The 20391-nt window shown below is 40.6% G+C and overlaps 1 protein-coding gene across 2 annotated transcripts in view; it reads left to right on the top strand.

Moving 5' to 3' along the window:
* The window catches only part of WASF2 (WASP family member 2), a 269369-nt gene that overhangs the window by 231532 nt on the left and 17446 nt on the right, over positions 1–20391 (top strand). For both annotated transcript variants that reach the window (XM_089686248.1, XM_089686249.1), the window contains exons 6-8: positions 11404–11534; positions 12014–12157; positions 15305–15780. In XM_089686248.1, coding sequence (XP_089542374.1) covers positions 11404–11534; positions 12014–12157; positions 15305–15780 — 751 coding nt within the window. The remainder of the gene's footprint in view (positions 1–11403; positions 11535–12013; positions 12158–15304; positions 15781–20391) is intronic.

Genomic DNA, 20391 nt, shown 5'->3' with positions numbered 1-20391 from the left:
AGGCAGAGACCCAGTACAGCGGAGGCTGTAGTGCATATTGCTGGATCTCGATGGGGCTCAGGTAAGTATTGAGGGGGCTGGGAACACTGCTGCACAGAGGTTTTTTACCTTTATATAGAATGCATGAAGGTAAAAAACCTTGAGCCTTTACAACCACTTTAAAGGTCCCTTAGCCTGTTCAGACCTTTCCTGATCACTCATTATTGCAACCTGTTTTGTATAGTAATTGGTCTAATCCAGAAAAAGTCCTTACTCCTCCAAAGTATTTTTCTAAGCAGAAGGGTTCCTTAAAACGTGGACTGTTTCCATAGAGAAACTGGCAATTTCATGGCCTAACAAGACTTTGACTCTCCTTGTTGAGGACATCTTGGTGTTTAAAGATCCATTGGCCAAGAGGCTAGATGCCCTTTCCAAAGTCTTAAATCATACAGTACAGGACACAGTTGAGTATTCCTTGACTCTGGATTATAGACTTGTACCTTCAGGTGATTTGAGACTGTCAAAGTTAGAGGCTCACCTATAACCCTACCCCACTCCATAAGTCCTCTGTTTTTTGCCAGTATCCTAAGGTAATGGACCTTTTCTTCCTTATGGAGAAATAATTTTAGCTTAACTTGTTTATTATTTTATCTTTGGATTCTTCAGTCAACTCTCTATTGTCTTCTAATACAATAGAAGCAGTGAATCTGGATTGGTGCAACCTAAGTAAAGCCTTGGGAGCCTTAACCAGACCCCATGCTGTGGGGATGGCCTGTAATGTTGCTTTGGGCACTGGATCTTGTTTGGAATGTATTCACTTCATAGTGCAAACCTTTCAGGTGTTGCATCACACAATGAATTTACCCCACAATGAATTTACCCCAATTTCTGATTAGAGATGTTATAAGATACTTGAGCACTTCTTCCCGTCCTTTTGCCGCAAAGACTCTGCTACAAGATGGTCTAAACCTAGCTAGCCACATTCTCCCTCCTGACATGCATACTCAGCAACCTAATTCGTGAGTACCCCACAGGGTAAGCTTTGCTATAGTGAAAGGGAGCCACATAAAAACCTCAGGTAAACACTTGCTCTGATGAAGGCCTGCATTGGAGCAGGACCTGATTTTAACACCAGTCTTTGCATCCAATTCTAACTCTACCTCAGGATTGCAACAAGCTGCTTACCTGAGAAAAGCAGATCTTTCTGCAACAATGTCAGTTATTCTCAGACAACCAACAACCCGGCCCAGCCTTGAACAAGTAGACATGGAAGGGAATGAAGGAGACATGGAGGCAGTTCTAGAGGTGGCTGTGAAAGATTTCTCTCTCCCAGACTTTTACACATGAAACAGGAGTTTCATGCAGCGTGCTTGTAATTGTGGACTTGTTCACCTCTGTTGTGCTCAAAAGCCCCACTATTGACACACCCAATTCTCTGTTGCGTACAAAAAGACCTGCAAAATCTGAAAAGACATTCCCTGTCATGAACAATAAGATTAGTCAATTTATAATGATTGAGTCACACTGGGAGACGATTTTCACTCCTCTCAAAGTTATTACCAAGCTCTCTCTGGTGGAAAAAGAGTTCTCCAATAAGTGGTCTGACCCGGTAGTTGATCATGCCGTTTCAGTTTTGAACAAATATCTCACTGTTCCAATTGAAGATGAGCCTTCATTCAAATATTCTGCTGTAAGGAAGCTTGAGACACTCCAAAAGGATCTCGTTACTCTTGCAGTCCCACCTCTGCAGCCAGCTATCTCTGCAATTTCTATCTCTAACTGCAGCTAACTGGGATAGGGCCATGAACAACCAACACAACAATGCATTCTAAGGCCATGTCTTGGCTTAGCAATTTCAGCAGTTACCTTCTGCCTTACTATTTTATGTTGATGTCCTAGAACATATGAAACCAATTTCCTGAAGTCCAGGCATATGCACATAATCTTATGGCTAAAAGCCTGTACAGCGGAAGCTGCCTGTGAAAGATGACTTGCATGCATGCCCTTGAAGCACACTTGTTTTTAGTTAGGCACTTTCAGTAAAGATGGTACAGGGAAGGTTTTTTTTTCCCAAAGCACAAGATTCCTAAACCCCCATCCTTTTGAGCCTCTATCTCTTCAAGATACAGAGCACCCAATCACTCTACTCAAGCTTCCACTTCAGAACCTATGTTCAGCCTATCCTTTCTGCTTAAGACTTGGGCCACAAAGCTCACCAAGTCTTTTTCAAAGTCTTATTCCCAGTGAAGGCATGCCCTCAGTTCTAAGAACGGAGGGGTATCTTTTGCATGTGCTTGTCTGGTTCACAGATGTCCCAGACCTGTGGGGTCAATTGGTGGTTTCAGAGGGGTACAAAATAAAGTTCAAATTTCTATCCCCTTGCCAGTTTCTCGCAAGTTATCCAATAACTGCCAAAGGACAGCCATGTTTGCAGAATGCCCTGAACCATCTATTGTCGGTACTGAACCAACTAGTGCCAGTACCTCCACAAGGCAGAATCAAATGGTTCTATTCATACCTGTTAACAGTACCAAAGTGCAGCAGAGTTATTTGTCCTATTCTGGACCTCAAATTTGAAAATTTCACTTGGAACATTCAAGGCCGGTTATTGCCTATTTGAGACACGGGTCATACCTGACATCGTAGACTTTCAAGATGCCTATCTGCATATTCCCATTTATCCAGCTCATCGGCCTTTCTGCACTTTACAGTGGAAGACAATAATTTCCAGTTTGTCGCACTACCTATCCTGACCTATCCTCTGCTCCTAGAGTATTCCCAAAAGTCTTGGCACTTCTTCTTGCTCATTTAAGAACTCAGGGCTTCCAGGTCGCAGATTATCTGCACAACCTTCTCCTGAAGGGTTAATCTACCTTTGAGCTATCTGCAAGTATCCACAGGACAATTCAGATGCTCCAGGCATTTGGTTTTATGATCAATCAGATAATGCCTTGGCCATGGCTTTGATCAACCACCAAGGGGGTACCAGGAGTCATGAAGGAAGCAAACATCTCATGGACTGAAGCCCACTGTCCAGCAATCTCTGCAATCCACATCCCAGGAGTGAAAAACTAGAAAGTGGGCTATCCCAGCTGCCACTGCCTGGAGAACCCCTCACCATGAAATCCTCAACTTGATAGGTCAGTAATGGGGGACCCTGGATGTGTGGATATCCTGGTCTCCAGGTTCAACAGCCAACAAACTTTGGTTGTGGCCAGGTCTAAAGATTTTTTAGCATGAGCATCAGATGACTATCTAGTCCCCTGATCCTCAAATCAGGCTAATCTATGTCTTTGCCCCATTGCAAATTCTGCCTTATCTACTCCGCAAAAGAAGGAGCCTGTGATTCTCATTGCACTGAAGTCGCCCAGAAGAACCTGGTACAAAGACATAGTCAGACCCCTGGCCCATCATCCTCTGCAGCATAAGTGATATATTGGGTCAGAGTCCCCCCATATAGGTTTGGAGGGTCAGTGATCAGTGTCTCCAGTAGAAGTGATGTTAGAGGTCGCTACCGATGAGGTGGTGGCATCTCACGGGCTAGCTAGGGATCACTAACCATTGGTGGACATGAGGGCTGGTCCAGGTGTCCGTCTCGCAGGTGGAGGCAAAGCCATATTGTCCCGGTGGAGGTGTTTCCGGCGGACAGCACTGTCCCTCCTTTTCTCCTCCTCCCGGCTCTCTTCCTTTGTCTCTAGTTCAGTAGGCAGACATGGCCCTGGCTCTGATCTCCTTTGTCCAGCCCACACTATGGAACTCTCCCTGGGCTAGCGCAGCATGGACAAGGACCCAAAGCAGGACTTCAGGGGGAGGGGCTTTCCACTGCCTGCAGAAGTGACTTGACCATTTCTGCTTAAAATGGGAATCGCCTGGGCATAAAAAAAAGTAAACCCTGCTGCTTGCCCGCAGCAGGGCTAACAGCAAAAGAAAACCACCTGCCTGTCGCCTGGGCGATATAATTTGCACATCTCTGGCTTACACTTTAAAGGAGAAAACTCCTGCACTTTTAAGTGCCAATTCCCCTAGAACGGTGGGTTTTTCAGCGCTGGACCTCTGTAGGGCAGCTCGTTATGACTACCTCCTCATTCTCTGTTCATGCCTTTCAATATTTTTTAGTCCAATCTTCTACTGATGCAGCCTTTGCTTACAATGTTCTTTGAGTGGTACTCTAAAGTTGTGCCTGTTGACCCTTGGTGGTTGTTGGTCCTGTTGCAGAGCTCTGTTTGCCTAATTGTTGCCTATCCTGCGCATTCATTGCTTGGGGATATCCCAGGGTGTATGAAAATTCAGCCTGTGTCCTATACTGTATGATTAAGAGGAATTATGGCTGCTTTCACACTGATCCGTTTTTGTTCCTCTTTTGCGTTTAAAAAAAGAGGAAGAAAAACCTGACCATGTATTCCTATGGAACTCTTCACACTGATCATTTGTGGGTCCAGTGCATTTTTCAAAGTCCTTGCTGCATTTTTGATGCAGGTTTGATGCGGTAAAAAAAACCCACCAAAAACACACCTCCCCATTGAAATGAATTGAAAATGCATCAAAAATGTACCTGTGTTGCATTTTTGGTGCAGTTTTTAAGTTGCATGTTCTTTAAAAAATGCACCACGGTAAAACCGCGGCAAAAACACATGAGTTTTTGCTGTGGATCAGTGTAAAGTAGCCTTAGACTTACCTATAAATTCAATATGTTGGAGTACAGTCCACAGGCACAGGCCACCCTCTCTTTTATTTCTTAGTTACTCTGCATTGCTTGCTTGAAGCTTGAGGAGGACTCAAGGAGTGGGGTTGGATAATAGTGAAGGCACCCAAGGGGCATGTCCTTAAAAGCTTTGCCAGTGTCCAGTCACCTTAGGATATGAGCCTACAACCCAGGGTCCAGGAGTATTATGCCCTATACTGTACTCCAAGATATGGAATTTACAGATAAGTCAAAATTACAGTACAGTCGCAGGCAAATATTTATACACCATGGGTTATGGGCTCGTACCTTCAGGTGAATGGACACTGGCAAGCTTTTGAAGACACACCTCACTGGGGCACTTTTCCCTATAACCCTTCCCCAGTCGGTGAGCCATTTTTTTTTTAGTGTGTTTAGGGGATGGAACTCTTCTCAGAGAAACCAGCTTCTCTAGTTTATTTTTTTATATTATTTTACTTTCGGATTCTTCAGTCAGCCCTCAGCCTGACTTATTCTAATGCTTACACAGAAGAAGTGTATCCAGATTGACTCAGCCTCTGCAAAAATTTGTGAGCTGTACATGGAACCCATGCTGTGGGGATGGCCTGTAAAGTTGCTTTGGGCACTGTATAACATGTTGGATGTTCACCTTGGCATTTGCAACGTGTGGTTAGCCTCAGGGTACTATACAGGTCCGGAGCTATGTTCCATTGCAATGGAATCCAGTCTCTGAAGACTCCTTTGAAAGTATGCCCACAGTGAAGGTCGAAGCCAGGACTTTGTACACAGTCCAGCATTGTGGACAGGTAAGAAAGAGTCCGCCTGTATCTCTAATCATTACTGTATAAAATCGGGCTAGGTTTGGAAAGTATTCAGTTCACAGTGTAAACTTTCCAAACTTGAATCTAAAATTCAACTACTCAGAGCTCACTCTCAGGTGGATGACCAGGTGTTTCATCACTCTATTGGTTGCACACTTTGACATCACTTCTGCCGAGAGCTCTTAAAAGGTTCTCAGGTGTTTTTCCCCACCCTTTCACTATGAGGATTTTTTACAAGATGGTCTACACCTGTTTTTTTGCCTACTCCTTGCAGACACGCTTACCTTATCTCACACACACTGTGATTACCCCTCAGGGGAATACCCTCACTTGCAGCTGTGGTAGAGACCAGGTGAAAGGGAGCCAGATCTAAACAACAAGCAAACATTTGCTCTGCTAAAGGCTTGCACAACACTCAAGCTCAGAGTGATAATGCATCCCTTGCATCAGAGCAAGACCCTTTTTTAACACCAGTCTCAGCATCCAGTTCTAGTTCAATTTCACAAAAACAAGTGGACTACTCAACACGTCACAATTCCTTCAAGAGATTACAGCTTAATTTAGCTGCCTTTTTCTCAAGCTCAAAAATGCCCTTCTCCTACTCCCTTCTACTCCCATTTCTCAACCGGATTCAAGCTGTGATATGACAGTCCAAGAGGACATTTAATCAGTGGGGAATGGAGAGGATGTAGAGGCAGTGATAGAGGAAGCTGCAGAAGATTTCTCTCTCCCACACCATCACTATATTGAAGAGCTAACTTTATAAAGCTTATTGCCTCTGTACACAAAAGCTTTGGCATTGACTCTTCTCTGTCTCACCACACCCCTTTGAGCACAAAGAGATATATTAAGCCTTGCAAAGCATTTCCCATTCATGAACTGCACTCCTGTGACCCTCAGAAGTATAGCCAAAATAGCTATGGCTATCGTTCTCCTTTAAAGATGCAGTTGATAAGAATTTGGAGACTATTTTGAGTCCACTTAATCGATTAGCCAGGCCATGGCAAACTGAATTTAAGAAATCAATAGTGAACTTTCTCCACTTATAGATAATCCTAAACTTGCTGCAAGATTTTCTTAGATCTCCACAATATCCCTGTTTTCTTGTGTATATGCGCATAAGTTTATGGCCTAAAGCCTGTTCAGCAGAACCCTCCTGTGACAGGTGCCTTTTACTCATGCCCTTTGAAGGTTTGGAAAATTCCTTTCAGGCATTCGTAGTGGCTTTCCTCTACCATACAGCTAAGATCTCTTTGTCCCTTCTGGGAGTCCTCATCTACTGCTGGTCCTTCCCCTCATGGCAGACCCCCCACTGCTAAGCCCACTGGACCTACTAATAAACCTTTTTTGTATTAAAAGTTGCTCTCACCCCTTGACAAAGGAAGGGGGGATGTCTATTAATTTTTGCTCCACATTAAGTAAAGACGTCCTAACCTTTTCCCCCCCTATCTTTTGGAGAGGTACACAAAAAATATCTCTGTGGCTGTCCTCTGTTGTTTTTTTCTCTGCTACATGTTTCTGCTTGCTGCTTCACAAGGCAAATTGTTTTTCCTACATCTCCTTGCAGCTTACAATTACAAGAGGTAGTCATCTCTTACCCTCTTACAGAGGATTACAAGGATTTTTCAAACTCCTGCACATAGACCCTTTTCCACTCAGAAATTGCATGCCCCATCATTGCTCCTAAAAACATCTACTCTAATTACTACAGTAACCAGCCTCCTGGCTTATCACAAAATCTACTCCGGCAGTGTGGCTTCTGCCTGTTTTTCTATAGATCTACCACTATGTCTTTCTGAGAGGTCTTATAACTTTAAAAACAACCACAATGTGATGGGTGTCTCTCCACCCCCCATCTATCCACTCTTCAATGTAGTTTTTACATTACTGAACCCACCACACCTTGTGGTACACTATAACTTGCCCCCTATTTAAACTCCAAGCCTTCATAACCCAGGGTGCCTTGGAGACTTTTTTTTCCCCTCTTACCGTGGGCCCAAACACTGATGTTCTCACTTCCCAGTTTGCTCCTCACCTTTCTCAGGCTTCTTGCTCCTACCTGTACTGCTTGGAATATCTGGGTGTAATCCTCATATTGTTATAATTTTGTTCCCTTCAGTGAAACATTTTGTCTATCACTGACCCTATGTTCATGACCTTGCTAACATTGGCACACATTGCTTGCATCTCCATGAGAATTTCCCTCAGGTTCTACTGGCAGATACTTTTGGAACCAACAGTGCTCAGCTTCTTCACTCAAGGTCACTGGAATCCTACTTCTCACTATGTGCAGAAGTTAGCTTCATTACATGGATCCCCGTTTCTACACAGGTCTCTCTGGGCTACCCTGCTCTGAGTTTTGGTATGCTCAAAATAGAACTGGCCTTGGCACTAATCAACTTCGTTCACCAACCAAGTACTGGAAAAGGTTGCAGGGCCCAAGCCCCAATTCTCTGTACCCCTTAAGTGCTTATTTCTCCCCTCCAAGCAGTCTGTAAATACCTCGGCACTTACCTGCCCATGTTATTATACAGATTTTACTATGTGACTACTCTACAGACTCTCTTTTAGAGATCTTCTAGCATCTCTCCAACTTCTCAGTTTGGTGCCACTCTCTTCCCGGGTGCATGAAGGTCACTCCCCCCACATTCTGTAATCTATCATGTGAGGTAGCTCTCGCACCTAGTCTAGGACTCAACATGTCTTGGCTAGGTTTTGTATTTCCTTTTCCTAACACTTTGGCTTCATACTCTTTTGTGCACTCTCTTTTGCATGAAGTTCCTCTTCTTTGTTGCTCTTGCAATATACTGTGCCTCTCTGCAGCCTTCCCAGGTGCTCTTGCCCACACAGAGCCCTCCCTTTGCGCTCAAAGTGATTTCACCTTTATAGTAAGAGTCTCTTTTAGGAATGGAACTGCCTTCTCTCTATCAACCCTAATAGCAGTAGTTCTGCTTTGCCCTTCCCTGTGTTCTTCCCCCCTCTTTTTCTTAAGCTACATGGGGACAATATATCATGGAAGCCTGTCCTCCTTGCTTCCCTGGGGCTCCTTTTATTGCCTTCTATGGTAATGTCATTTTTCCTCCTTGTGATCAACCTTGAAGGCATGTCAGACACTTACAATTTGTCTTATGCTGATGTCAGGAATGTAATCTATATTGGCCTGCCATGTATTTCCTTGCCAACTGACCCTTCTGTTTTCACAGGGTGGTTTTTATGTAAATCCACTCCCCTCTTCCACCCAGCTGGGTGGTTATTTTTCCCTTCTTCCAGGTCTTCTGTCCTCAGGGAACGAGTTCCTACTTGAATCCAGTCCCCCTAAGAGTTTGGGGGTTTTCGGGTTCCTTAGAGTATTTAGCATTGGTCCTTCTCAATGGTTGTAGGACCATTGCCTGTTTTTCTGTGCATGTTTTAAATGTACTTTTTATTACATTTGACCCTCTGCTGAATCCTACTTTGGTTACAAGATGCTTCTGCTGTTGTCTATTCAGATCTATTGAAGCTTCTTGTTCTTTTTGTGGGCCTGTTGCTGAAATATTGGCTGTTTTGTTAACCACCCCTTGATTATTGCTTGGGGACATCTCATGGTATAAAAATTAACTCTCGTGCCATGTACAGAGAAAGGGGATTTTGACTTACCTGTATTAGCGGTCAAAAGTTTTAGAACACCCCTATTTTTCCAGTTTTCAATGAAAGTTTGAAATTTAAACGGTTCAAGTTTAGTGAATAACCTGAAATCGTAAAAAGGTGAGCAATATACTGCCAAGGGTGAGAAACAAAGTTTAGGTTAACAAAAACGGAAAAATAATGAACATTTCAGAGATATACAAAAATGCCTTTTTCAGGGAAGAAATAATGTGTTAACAACTCACAGTTGTACTACAGCAATGTAAGTAAATTAAGCCTTGCAAGCTTATACTAATTCCTACATGTGTCCCAACATTCGTTGACTACAACCTCTCTGTATAAAAGCAGTGTTGAAACAGACTACACCCTCTTAAGCAATATTTGGACACTATTGAACTACAGGGAGTAGTATATTGCTCTCAAAATGGTGAGAAAAAAGCAGTTCACAAAGGAAGACAGTCAGACCAATAAAACCTTTAGAAGTGTAGATCTTTCCTTTTGAGAAATTGCAAAGAAAGCCAAGGTGTCAGTGTGTACAGTGTCCTACACCATCAAAAATCACTTGGAAACTGGAGGAAACTGACAGGAGGAGGTCTGGCAAAGCCAAAACCGAATCAGAAGACAAGTTTCTGAGCGTCAACAAACAGCTTGAATGACAGGCAGCTCACAGGACAACAGCTTAACACTGATTGACGTAAGCAAGTCTCGGTTTCAACTGTGAAGAGAAGACTTGAAGCTGCATGCTGGACAGATTGAGTGGCTGTTAGAAAGCCATTGCTATGATGGCAAAATAAGAAAAAGTGGCTTGCCTGGGCAATGAAGCACCACCAGTGCACTACAGAATCAAAATGTGGGATCTTCTGCTCATCACTCTGGGTTTTTGTACATTGCTGAGTATGTGAAAGAATGGTTTATCAGTGTGTTAACAAGACTGTCATACGTAGAGGAAGCATGATGGTCTGGGGATCTTTTGCTGCATCCATAGTTGGCGCCTTGCACGGACTGAGTGACACCCTGAACAAAAACTACTCCCACAATTTGTAGTTCTCAGTGAACTACCAGGGCGCTGTTGAGGGATGTCAGTCACCGAGTCCCGGCCATCGATTCCCAGCCGGCACTCGGTGATCGCCGTGTAAAGCTGACGGGAGAGATCTGTGTGTAAACAAGAGGTCTCTATCCTTTAGTGAAACACAACACAGCAAACATAGTAAAACAAACACAGCACACAGTTAACTCTTTGATCGCCCAGAAGTTAACCCCTTCCTGCCCAGTGTCATTAAAACAGTGTCAGCGCTTTTTTTGTTTTTTTTTTTTAGCACTGATCATTGTATTAGTGTCACTGGGGATATCGGTGACAGTTCCTTCCCAATGTCAGAATGCCCACCGCAGTCCCACAGTCCTGCTATAAGTCGCTGATCGCCGCTATTACTAGTATAAAAAATAAATTTAAAAAAATTCCATTCTATATACCGCCATTTATAGGCGCTATAACTTTCATCTAAACCAATTAATTTACACGTATTGGGATTTTTTTTCTTAGCAAAGACATGTAGCAGAATACATTTTGGCCTAAATTTATGATGAAATTTGATTTCTTTAATTTTTTTTATTGCATATGTTTTATAGCAAAATGTAAAAAAATATATATTTATTTTTTCAAAACTGACGGTATTTTTTTGGTTATAATGCAAAAAATAAAAACCGCAGAGGTGATCAAATACCACCAAAGCTTTATTTGTGGGAAAAAAAGGACATAAAGTTTATTTATGTACAGCGTTGTATGACTACGCAATTGTCAGTTAAAGTAACGCAGCGCCATATCAGAAAAAATGGCCTGGTCAGGAAGGGGGTAAATCCTCTGGAGGGCAAGTGGATAAGGGACACAGCCGCTTCCTTTTAGGAGATTGGACACTGACAAAGCTTTAGCACAGTCCAGTGTAACCCCTCTCATTTCTAGCTATAGTAGGGATGTAGAGACCTGTGTGCCTTAAGTGTGCTTTTAGTCAAGTTAGAAATTCAGTGCATAGGTTTAAAGTTACTGAAGATATTGTAGATAAGGCATTAATAAATATATAATATTTAACACATAGGTCAACAGTCCTTGTTTACGGTACATGTTCTTTGCTTTATTAATGTGCTGCAAAAAGGAGATGGAAAGAAGACATACATAAATACCATGACTGGATATTCAGTATCCACCTTTTAGCATTTCAAATGTACTATAAGAATATTTCCAGCCAGTATAATGTATTAGCAACTGAAGATGTTAACCCATGGTACCACTTTTACATTACATAGAGAGAAAAGAAAGATAATCCTAACCGTGGGAATGTGAATCCTCGTAAAATCCGCACACGAAAAGATGAATGGGAGAAGATGAAAATGGGCAAGGAATTTGAGGAACAAAAAGACAATCTATCAATATCTGAGTAAGGTTTTTGACCTTTTTATTAACTAAAACTAAATTCCAAGCTATTCATTTTGGTTGGTGTGAAAGAGTGAAAATCCAAGTTTTTTTTTTTCTGTATTTATCTGTACCACATTGAGCTGATTTTACTCCAATTTTGGAGACATAACAGGGGAAGAAAATATTTGCAAGATGTACAAGTGCCAACCCCTCCCTCCCGTCCCTCCCCAGAAGCTTTTCCCACAATTCCTATTCTGGTGGCAACTCAAAATGTTGGATTTCCCCAACACCTTCTGTTTCAGTGACAGTGGTCACTAGGACAAACAAAGGGGGTGAATTCGGCTAATGGGGACACAGACAGCAATAAAAGTCTGACAGGCCTTCTGCCTCCTCGCCCTCTATTCAAAAAAAAAAAAAAGAAGTTTTGTCTTTAAATACACTTTAAAGAATGTTATTTTAAAAATAATGTATTTAACATTTTTTATGTTTTGTGCATTTCAGGGTTCAGTTTAATCAGGATGGAACCATAAGCCCTGTGGATGGGGTTGATATATCTTTTTATCCCCCACCGCCTTCAAATGACGACATTCCAAGCCCACCACCAGCTCCTGATGATTCTCTGCCACCTCCACCTATGGATTTTAGGTAAACATTATTAGTTAGCCGGTATTTCATTATTTAGGTTCAAGTTTAAATTAATATTTTTTTCTCCAAAAATATTTTGTTAAAGAATAAGGCATAGCAAAGCAAATACAACTACGGATCGCAGTCCAAGAATAGACACAATAAACGGCGTCCCGTATCGCAGACGGGTCAGACATGTAGATTACAATGCAGTAAGACAGGTGTATATAGTAAAGGGAACTGACCCATGTAATAATGAGCTTTTATGATGAGGGGATACGAAGTGTCAGGTAAGGGTAGCTTTGAAGAGGTTGCGTGTTCTGTGTTGTGTATCCGGATTAGAAAATGTGTGTTACCTAGAAGTATTTGCATCTGTAAGGAAGTAACTGCTATATTCTGTTGAGGAAATGTGAATGATGTGAGTATTTACTAAAGGAAGAATAAAGATAAGCCTGAGAAAATAGAACGGGTAGAGAAAGGAATGTGAAGTGATGTAATTGGAGGGGGTGGGGTGTGGAGGGGGGAAAAAAAAACAATAATAAATTATTCCTTTACTTCTCCCTCCTCCCCTTTCCCCTCTCCCACTCCCTCCCCCAAATATGAATTTGGGGGAAGGAGAAGAAGCAGTGGAAGGACAGACAAGTGCGGTTAAATGGATCATGTTCTTATGTAGGAGCCGAGTCGGTAAAGTCATCATTTAGTTTAGCAGATAGTATGCATATGGACAATCAATAGCGCAAGATATGGGTCAAAAACTCTGACGCCCGTTATGCAACAAGTTTTCAACCCATCTAATTGTAAATCTAAAATCTCCTTAATGAACTGGGCATTCTCTGAAACATCATTATGTATAACCATTCAGTCTGGGGGTCTAGATTGCTTAAATTAATATTAAACCCAAAAGCAATAATTTATTATACTGCAGCTTACCAATTCTTAGATGTGATTGCTGTATTAGTTTTCTTTTTTAGGCTTTCAGCCAGCGAGTCTGTGTTTCAGAAGAACAAGCTCTCTTGCAGATGTGTCAGTTAACAAATACCACTAGCGGGGTGCTTGCAATGATCAGCTTTTACTTATTCCTGTAAAACCTTTATCCCAGAAGGAAAAAAAATTATTTGCTGTAGCCGATTATAAAGTGTTACCTGAAGTTTGTCTTTAATTTGTTCATGTATTTAAATCTGCTAGTACATATATCACTACCCTCCACCCAGACTGACAATGCTGCTGTCCAAAGGTGCTCCTGTGCCTTTTCATACAGCGTGGGGGAAAATAATTCAACCACAACTAAGAATTGGTAGACTGCAATATATTACATCTTTGGTTTTGGTTTAAATACTGCTTTAAACTAAAACCGATAATGCTGTGTAGCCAGTATTCATATTTATAGCACAAAAAAATCCTTCTAGGATCTGTTTACAATGTGAGAACTTTTTAAAACTTTATTGCAGATGTTTACCTTTCTCTGTTCTGACCAAAGGGATACTTGTTTTACCATGCCCTATTTAAAACGAACTGGGGAATTGTTAGAATCCAACTTTATCATCAATTGAGCAATTTCAGTGTTAAAATAAGAAAAGAAGCACCATCTATAACCCTTTAGCTTTAAAGTCATAGAATAAATTAAACTCCTATCGTAATAGGTGTGCCTATAACTTGATTTCCTGCTCTGTACAGATATCTGGGGAAAATCAGTGAGCTACAGAATATTAGTCTGCACAGGACAAATTAACCCAGTTTGCCCCTTTTCAAAGAAGTAACATTTGAATTTGTTAATTCTAGAAAATTATAGCAGCTGCAGATTCAAATATTAGGCTGACATTTTATATAGTTTGTAAAGACAAATGTACAGTTTTCTTTTAGCTGTACCTAAATTAGGCCTTCCTTTTTTCCACATTTTCTTTATGTAACATACTTACTTGAAATGCAACTCTGAATAACTAGTTGCTTTAGGGCCTGCATGGTTCTGCACAGTGGCTCTTTAAAATATTTACAGTCCCCAGACTCCTTTGTTGTCCATGGAAAGACTTTCTAATGTCAGGTTCCTGAAGAGCACTTCACTGAAGTTGAAGGAGCTTGTGGTGTGCATGCATGGGGCATCATGTAGATTTTGAAGAGCGATTGTACAGTGTCTAAAGCTGTGGAGGAAGTGACCAAAATGATGAGTGCGGTCAAAGGTTCTTAATGGCCAAACTAGATATAGTTTGTGAAACTGGAAAGAGTGCATAATGGATCAAGTGACATCAGTGGGTAAAGCAGACATTTGGTTGCAAGCAGCTCAAAGTTGTTTGGTGTCCTTGCTACTGATAGCGCTGCCAAACTACATCTTTTTAGTTTAATGTAGAACACCATTTAAGTGCTTGTTATATTTTTGCAGGGTGATTTCCATGCCTTTTGTTTGCAGGGTTGTGGCTGCATAGTGACCAGAACTGTTTTTGGAAACCATGTTCTGTTATTTTCAGTAGGTGCCACATTTTGCATAAAGATTTGTACACTTCTCTGTGGTACCACATTATGCTCTCTCTATTACCACTTCATTAGATAGACAGTTATAGTCATAGGTGACAAATGTAGTCAATGCTAATCAATCCGTATACTGTATATGATTAAGCAAGATATACCATTGGCATGTGTTTATTGTGAACTAATTAGTTAAGTTACACTTGATAAAATGTATTAGACCTGGAAAAGCCTTCTACCACCCTGTCACAGCTATTTAGTACTTGGAACAATTCAGCTATGTTTCCTAAGCTGGTTACACACTAGTAGAATTTAATTCAATGTTTTTTTGTTGCAAGAACATTATTAGAATGTTCTTACATATTTCTAATCATTAGTGGGATCAAATTTGACATTTATTTTCGAATGTTGAGAAAATTTGAAGGAGCAAGATGGAAAATTTTTCTTGAATGCCTGAATCTCTAATAGTGTTTATGGTTTTTGCTAGGTAAAGTCCATTCATTCCAAAATCGAATGTTAAAAGCACAGGGAAATTTGAACTACTTTCGAAGGACATTCAGATGTTCTGAGAATTTTTTGTACAAATTTTCAAACAAATTTTCATGTGAAATTCTACTAGTGTATTCCCAGATTTAGATTTTGGCATTTTGCTGAAGTGAGTAAAATCAATAATTGCAGTCTAAAAATAACTAGTTTTATTTATACCATCAGCTCACCTGGAACTACTAATCGAGGAAGCTTTGTCAGCCCAGCCCACCCACCTCCAGCGCCTCCCATAAGCTCTCCAATTGGTGGAAGACCCAGTATTTCCCCTCCTCTGGCTCCTCCACCACCACCTCCAGCTGGAATGTTTCCAGACCCTTCCTACCTTCCTCCCCCAAGTCCACCAGCATGCCCTCCTATGCCTGGATTTCCTGCTCCTCCTCCCCCTCCCCCTCCTGTGTCTTCAGTGATGGATTATGCTCCTTCATCCCCTGTTCCTCCTCCAGCCCCTCCTGCTGGAGGCCCACCTCCACCTCCACCACCACCACCACCTGGTCCACCTCCTCCTGGTCCTCCTCCTCCTGGTCCTCCTCCTCCCCCAGCTGTTACCAAAATAGAAGGAGAATCTTTGACCCCAAAACCAAAAACCAACCTGCCACCAGTGAGCGATCCAAGGAGCGACCTTTTGTCTGCAATCCGTCAAGGTATTTAAACATTTCTATAATCGTTTGGTATTGTATGACAATGGTATTATAGGATTCTTTAATCCAAAATAAATAATCTGTAGTGGATCTTGCAGTGTGATCCTAGGGTAATGATCATATCATGGTTGTCTCTGAATAATATTCAATTTCATATAAATACAAAGCCAGAACTCTCTATTTGAGCTATTGTTTTTTTTCTCATAAAGTAGAGCTTTCTGGAGCTGTCATGTACTTAGAGAGTGCCTACTTCCCTGATTTCTCTCTCTGTTTTCTGCTTCCACTCTCGCCTCATATAAGATTTGAGAAATGAATTCGTACTACTGAAATTTGGATAGTAGACTGACAATACACAACCAGCACATCAGGAGTTTTGACCATCAGCACAAACTTTACATGGGGCAGCCAACAATATGCAGGGGGTGAAGCCAGGCTCTACACCCCCAAAAATATAACCCATATAATAGTTAAAACATTTCACTTATTTCTACACAGCTGATTTGATGGGAGACTCCCAAATAGCAATGACCTGGCATTTGGGTAAAAAGACCATGTACAGTGCATGAATTTGCCTGCCAGTTTCAAGGGCTAGGGTTCTAGAGATCTCATAAGGTTTTTGCTTCTATTTTGCCAACTTGAAGATATCAAAGCAAGAGTGTTTCCTTGTAACACTATTTTTTTATGCATTTTTATGAGTTGGGCATTAACAAATTTATAAGTCTGTGCAGGGGCAAAATTTCACAGTAAAGTTTACAAAATTGTATGAAAAGAAAACTAGAGATTCTGTGAGTATTGCCTATTGCAAAATTCTACTTGATCGATATTCACTGATAAAAAAGTGAGACAATAGTCCAGCAGTAGATCTGTATGTCAGATTCAATGAGACAAGAGACAAACAACCTGGGAATCTTAGAAAAACGGAAAGTACAGTAGAAAGATGAAGAGTGAGAGGCGATAAAAAGAAGGGGTAGTGGTAGGAATAAATGGGGAGGTCTTTCAGGGAGAGGTTGTTATGGTTGTTCAGGGGCTTACTGTGATAGTACAGGGGGCACAATGCTAAAAGCAGCTGAGGCATTAGTGGTTTGTTAAAGGCAAGGCATATCGAATTCTGGGCCCCCCAGATCTTTAGAAACTTATCATGGGAGTCATTTAGTCGATTTATAAGCTTTTCGTACACTAGCAAAGGGCTCATCCAACATATAACTTTTTTTAATACTCACTCTGTCTTTGTCTTTTTACCAGGCCTTCACCAGGGTTTGAGGAAAAGAGGAAGGTTGACAATTTTTGTTGGTTCAGAGTTAAAATATGGACAGGGTAGTTGGGGAGGGCCACCTTTTGAACCTGAAGGAGGGTAATTTAGGACAAGATCACATATGAATTTTTTTTTTCTTTTTGATAAATAAGCTTGTATACAGTCTCACCCACCAGTGCATGTCATAAAGCACATTTTTAGCCAGCATACAAGAAACAAGAGACCAAAAGAGCAAAGCAATACACCAAGTGTAGTGTAAACTTTATAAACGTTATGCATTTCATGCAATTTTATGCATGTGAATGTAATTATCGATATACTTTTATACGACTATATTAAATTATAATTTGTATACCTTTATTACTTATAAAGGATAATGTACAGGAAAGTCCAACTAAGAGTCTTCTAATTTAGAATCATCACCAGTCAGCTCTTTAATGGTGCCATTGAGCAGTTCTGACGCTACCTCCATTTGGAGGTCCAACTTTAAGGAACAGCAAACCCCCCAAGTGAACTTACATCAACTATTTCTTTTTTATATTAAGACTTTGTTTTTTATTGGATTTTTTTTATAATAGTATGTATAGTGGTCATGTGACCTTGTTACATGACCAGGCATCTAAACACTTAGAATGAACCGTTTCTTCACACCTGAAAAAGACACATTGAGGAAGGTTTACTACTAACTGGAGCACTCAGAATCTGGTGTAGTGGCAACACTAAACATATTGGTTGATGGATGCCTAAATTCTCTGGTGGGCTTTTGGCCATATTTTCATAGATTAATGCTTCCCCTAACAAGTGGCACCACTTTTCCAGAGTTGGATGCACAGCAAAAATCGCAAAAAGATTGATTCCTTTTTGGCTGCCCTAATCACGGATAACCTGGACCTGGAAAATGGACTATATTAAATACCTAGATAAAGCTTAAACTCCCAAAGAGAAGGATAATGTTTACATTTGGTTCTTTTAGAACTGAAGCCAAATATATCACTTAAAGCAAAAGAAAATACCTCATTCAATTTTTCAAATACCTTAATACAACCTGTACTGGATAGATTTTACATTTCTGTATGCTATTTAGGCTTCATGTATAAAATTCTCTGTTTAAGAGACACAGCCTGATGGAGTATTCCCTTTTGCTTGTTAAGATCTCAGACAATACACAAGATAGCTCAGATACATCAAACAACAAGGAAGTGTTTGTAAAACACACTGAAGAAATAGAGCTCTTGTTAAGAAATAGCTGTAGAAAAGAGGCATAAAATTCATGCTAAAATGTTGCATGAATTCCAGTTTGACTGAAGTGAGGACCCACGGTAGCCCTGAAAGATCATAGACCTTTTGTGAATGGCAGCAGTGCATATGAAAAGAGGTTTGATAGTTGGTACTTCTATTTAATTAGACAACTTTAATATGATACTTTATTCCCAGTGACAAGACAATAAAAGTGCTGGATGCTATGGAATCTATGAAAGCCACAGTCCAAAAAGTTTTTGTTAAAGAGAAGAGGAAGAAACGTCACATGGGGATCCTCTTCCCAGTGACCTATGTAGTAGAGCTTCCTACTTTCCATTATAGTAAATAAAAAAGTGACCTTTACTGACTGATGTTAACTGCACTCTGTTTCACTAAGCCACACATGGTGAAGTTGCATTTTCATCAGGAAAAGACTATCTATTGTAGACATAAGTGCAATAATCTAGGGTGGAGGGAATATCGTATGCATACAGCTCCTCTTTAATGCATTCTGCCAGGCCCAGCTAGATGATCAGCAAATAGCCTCAAGAGCCAATCCTTAGTTGCTAGTAGTGATGAGCTAAGTATCTGGCTGAACAGACTGGAACCTGTCATATGATAACAGGCTGCTGGCCCAATCAGCTATGGCATGGGAAGTTTCCTGCCTGGCAGCCGCATGTAATAAAGAGACAGGAAATCATTAACTGAGTATTGCCACTTTTAAATATATGAACAATGGAATTGATGACATTTGGCCATATTAGGGCATTGATGGCACTAGCTTCCCTGCCCCTTTGTTACGTGCTGCTGCAAGGTGGAGATTTTCCCAGCCATAGTGATTGGACCATTTCCTTGCTATAATGTGACTGCTTCCTGTAAACCTTACTAGTTGCAAGGAACAAAGACAATTTCTTCAAGACCTCATATATTATTTTCATATCCATGAAAATAATAAAATGCATGTAGGTAAAAAAACCTTCAGCCTTTATAACCACTTTAATTCTGGGTTTATGGTCTGCCCACAAAAACTGAGAATTCAAATTTCACTGATTTCCAGAAGCTAGAAGGGATTGAATTTGGAAGAGTTTGATATAGATTCAGTAAATTTGAGGTAAGGTAAACCCCAAGATGGTTGCGTTTCCCTCTTGTCCACTTGAAAGGCATGTTGGTTTCTAATGTTTGCATTTTAGTATGGGGAACTGTAAGCTTTAATGCTTCTGACATAGTTAAATTATTTTGTAGTTAGAAAGTTTGGAGCAAACCTCAAGCTCTTGTAGGAGATTAGGGATGGTTGTCCCCAGTCTGGAGATGAAAAAGTCACCTGCATATGCCCCCTTTTTTAATTTTTTTTTTTTTTTTAAGAAATTACCTAGCAAGGCCTAATTAACCACTTGACCTCCAGAGGATTTACCCCCCTTAATGACCAGGCCTCTTTTTGCTACTCGGTGCTGCACTAATTCAACTGATAATTGCACGGTCATGCAATGCTGCACCCAAACGAAATTTACGTCCTTTTTTTCACACAAATAGAGCTTTCTTTCGGTGGTATTTGATCACCTGTGCGCTTTTTATTTTTCACGCTATAAACAAAAAAAGGCCAAAAATTTTGAAGAAAAACAATATTTTTTACTTTCAGCTATAAAAAATATATAGTAAACTCAAAGTTGGTTATAAATTTAGGCCAAAATGTATTCTGCTACATGTTTTTGGTAAAAAAAAAAATCCCAATAAGTGTATATTGATTGCTTTGTGTGGAAGTTATAGCGTCTACAAACTATGGTATAGATACTGCAATTTACACCATTTTTTTGCTATACAGCGCTGCGCTAGTTTAACGGACGATTGCGCGGTCATGCAATACGGTACATAAATGAAATTTACATCCTTTTTTTTTCCCCACAAATTGAGCTTTCTTTCGGTGGTATTTGATTGCCTGTGCGGTTTTTATTTTTTGCGCTATAAAAAAAAAGGCTGACAATTTTGAGGAAAAAAAACAATATTTTGGACTTTTTGCTATAAAACATGTCCAGTAAAAAAAAATTTAAAAATCAAACTTAGTCATAAATTTCTGCCAAAATGCATTCTGCGACATGTCTTTGCTAAAAAAAAAAAAACCCAATACG

Source organism: Staurois parvus, unplaced genomic scaffold, assembly GCF_062004578.1.
Source record: "Staurois parvus isolate SC_StPar_1 unplaced genomic scaffold, SC_StPar_1.0 ptg000394l, whole genome shotgun sequence".
NCBI lineage: Eukaryota > Metazoa > Chordata > Amphibia > Anura > Ranidae > Staurois > Staurois parvus.
This window is presented reverse-complemented; position numbering and strand designations above follow the sequence as displayed.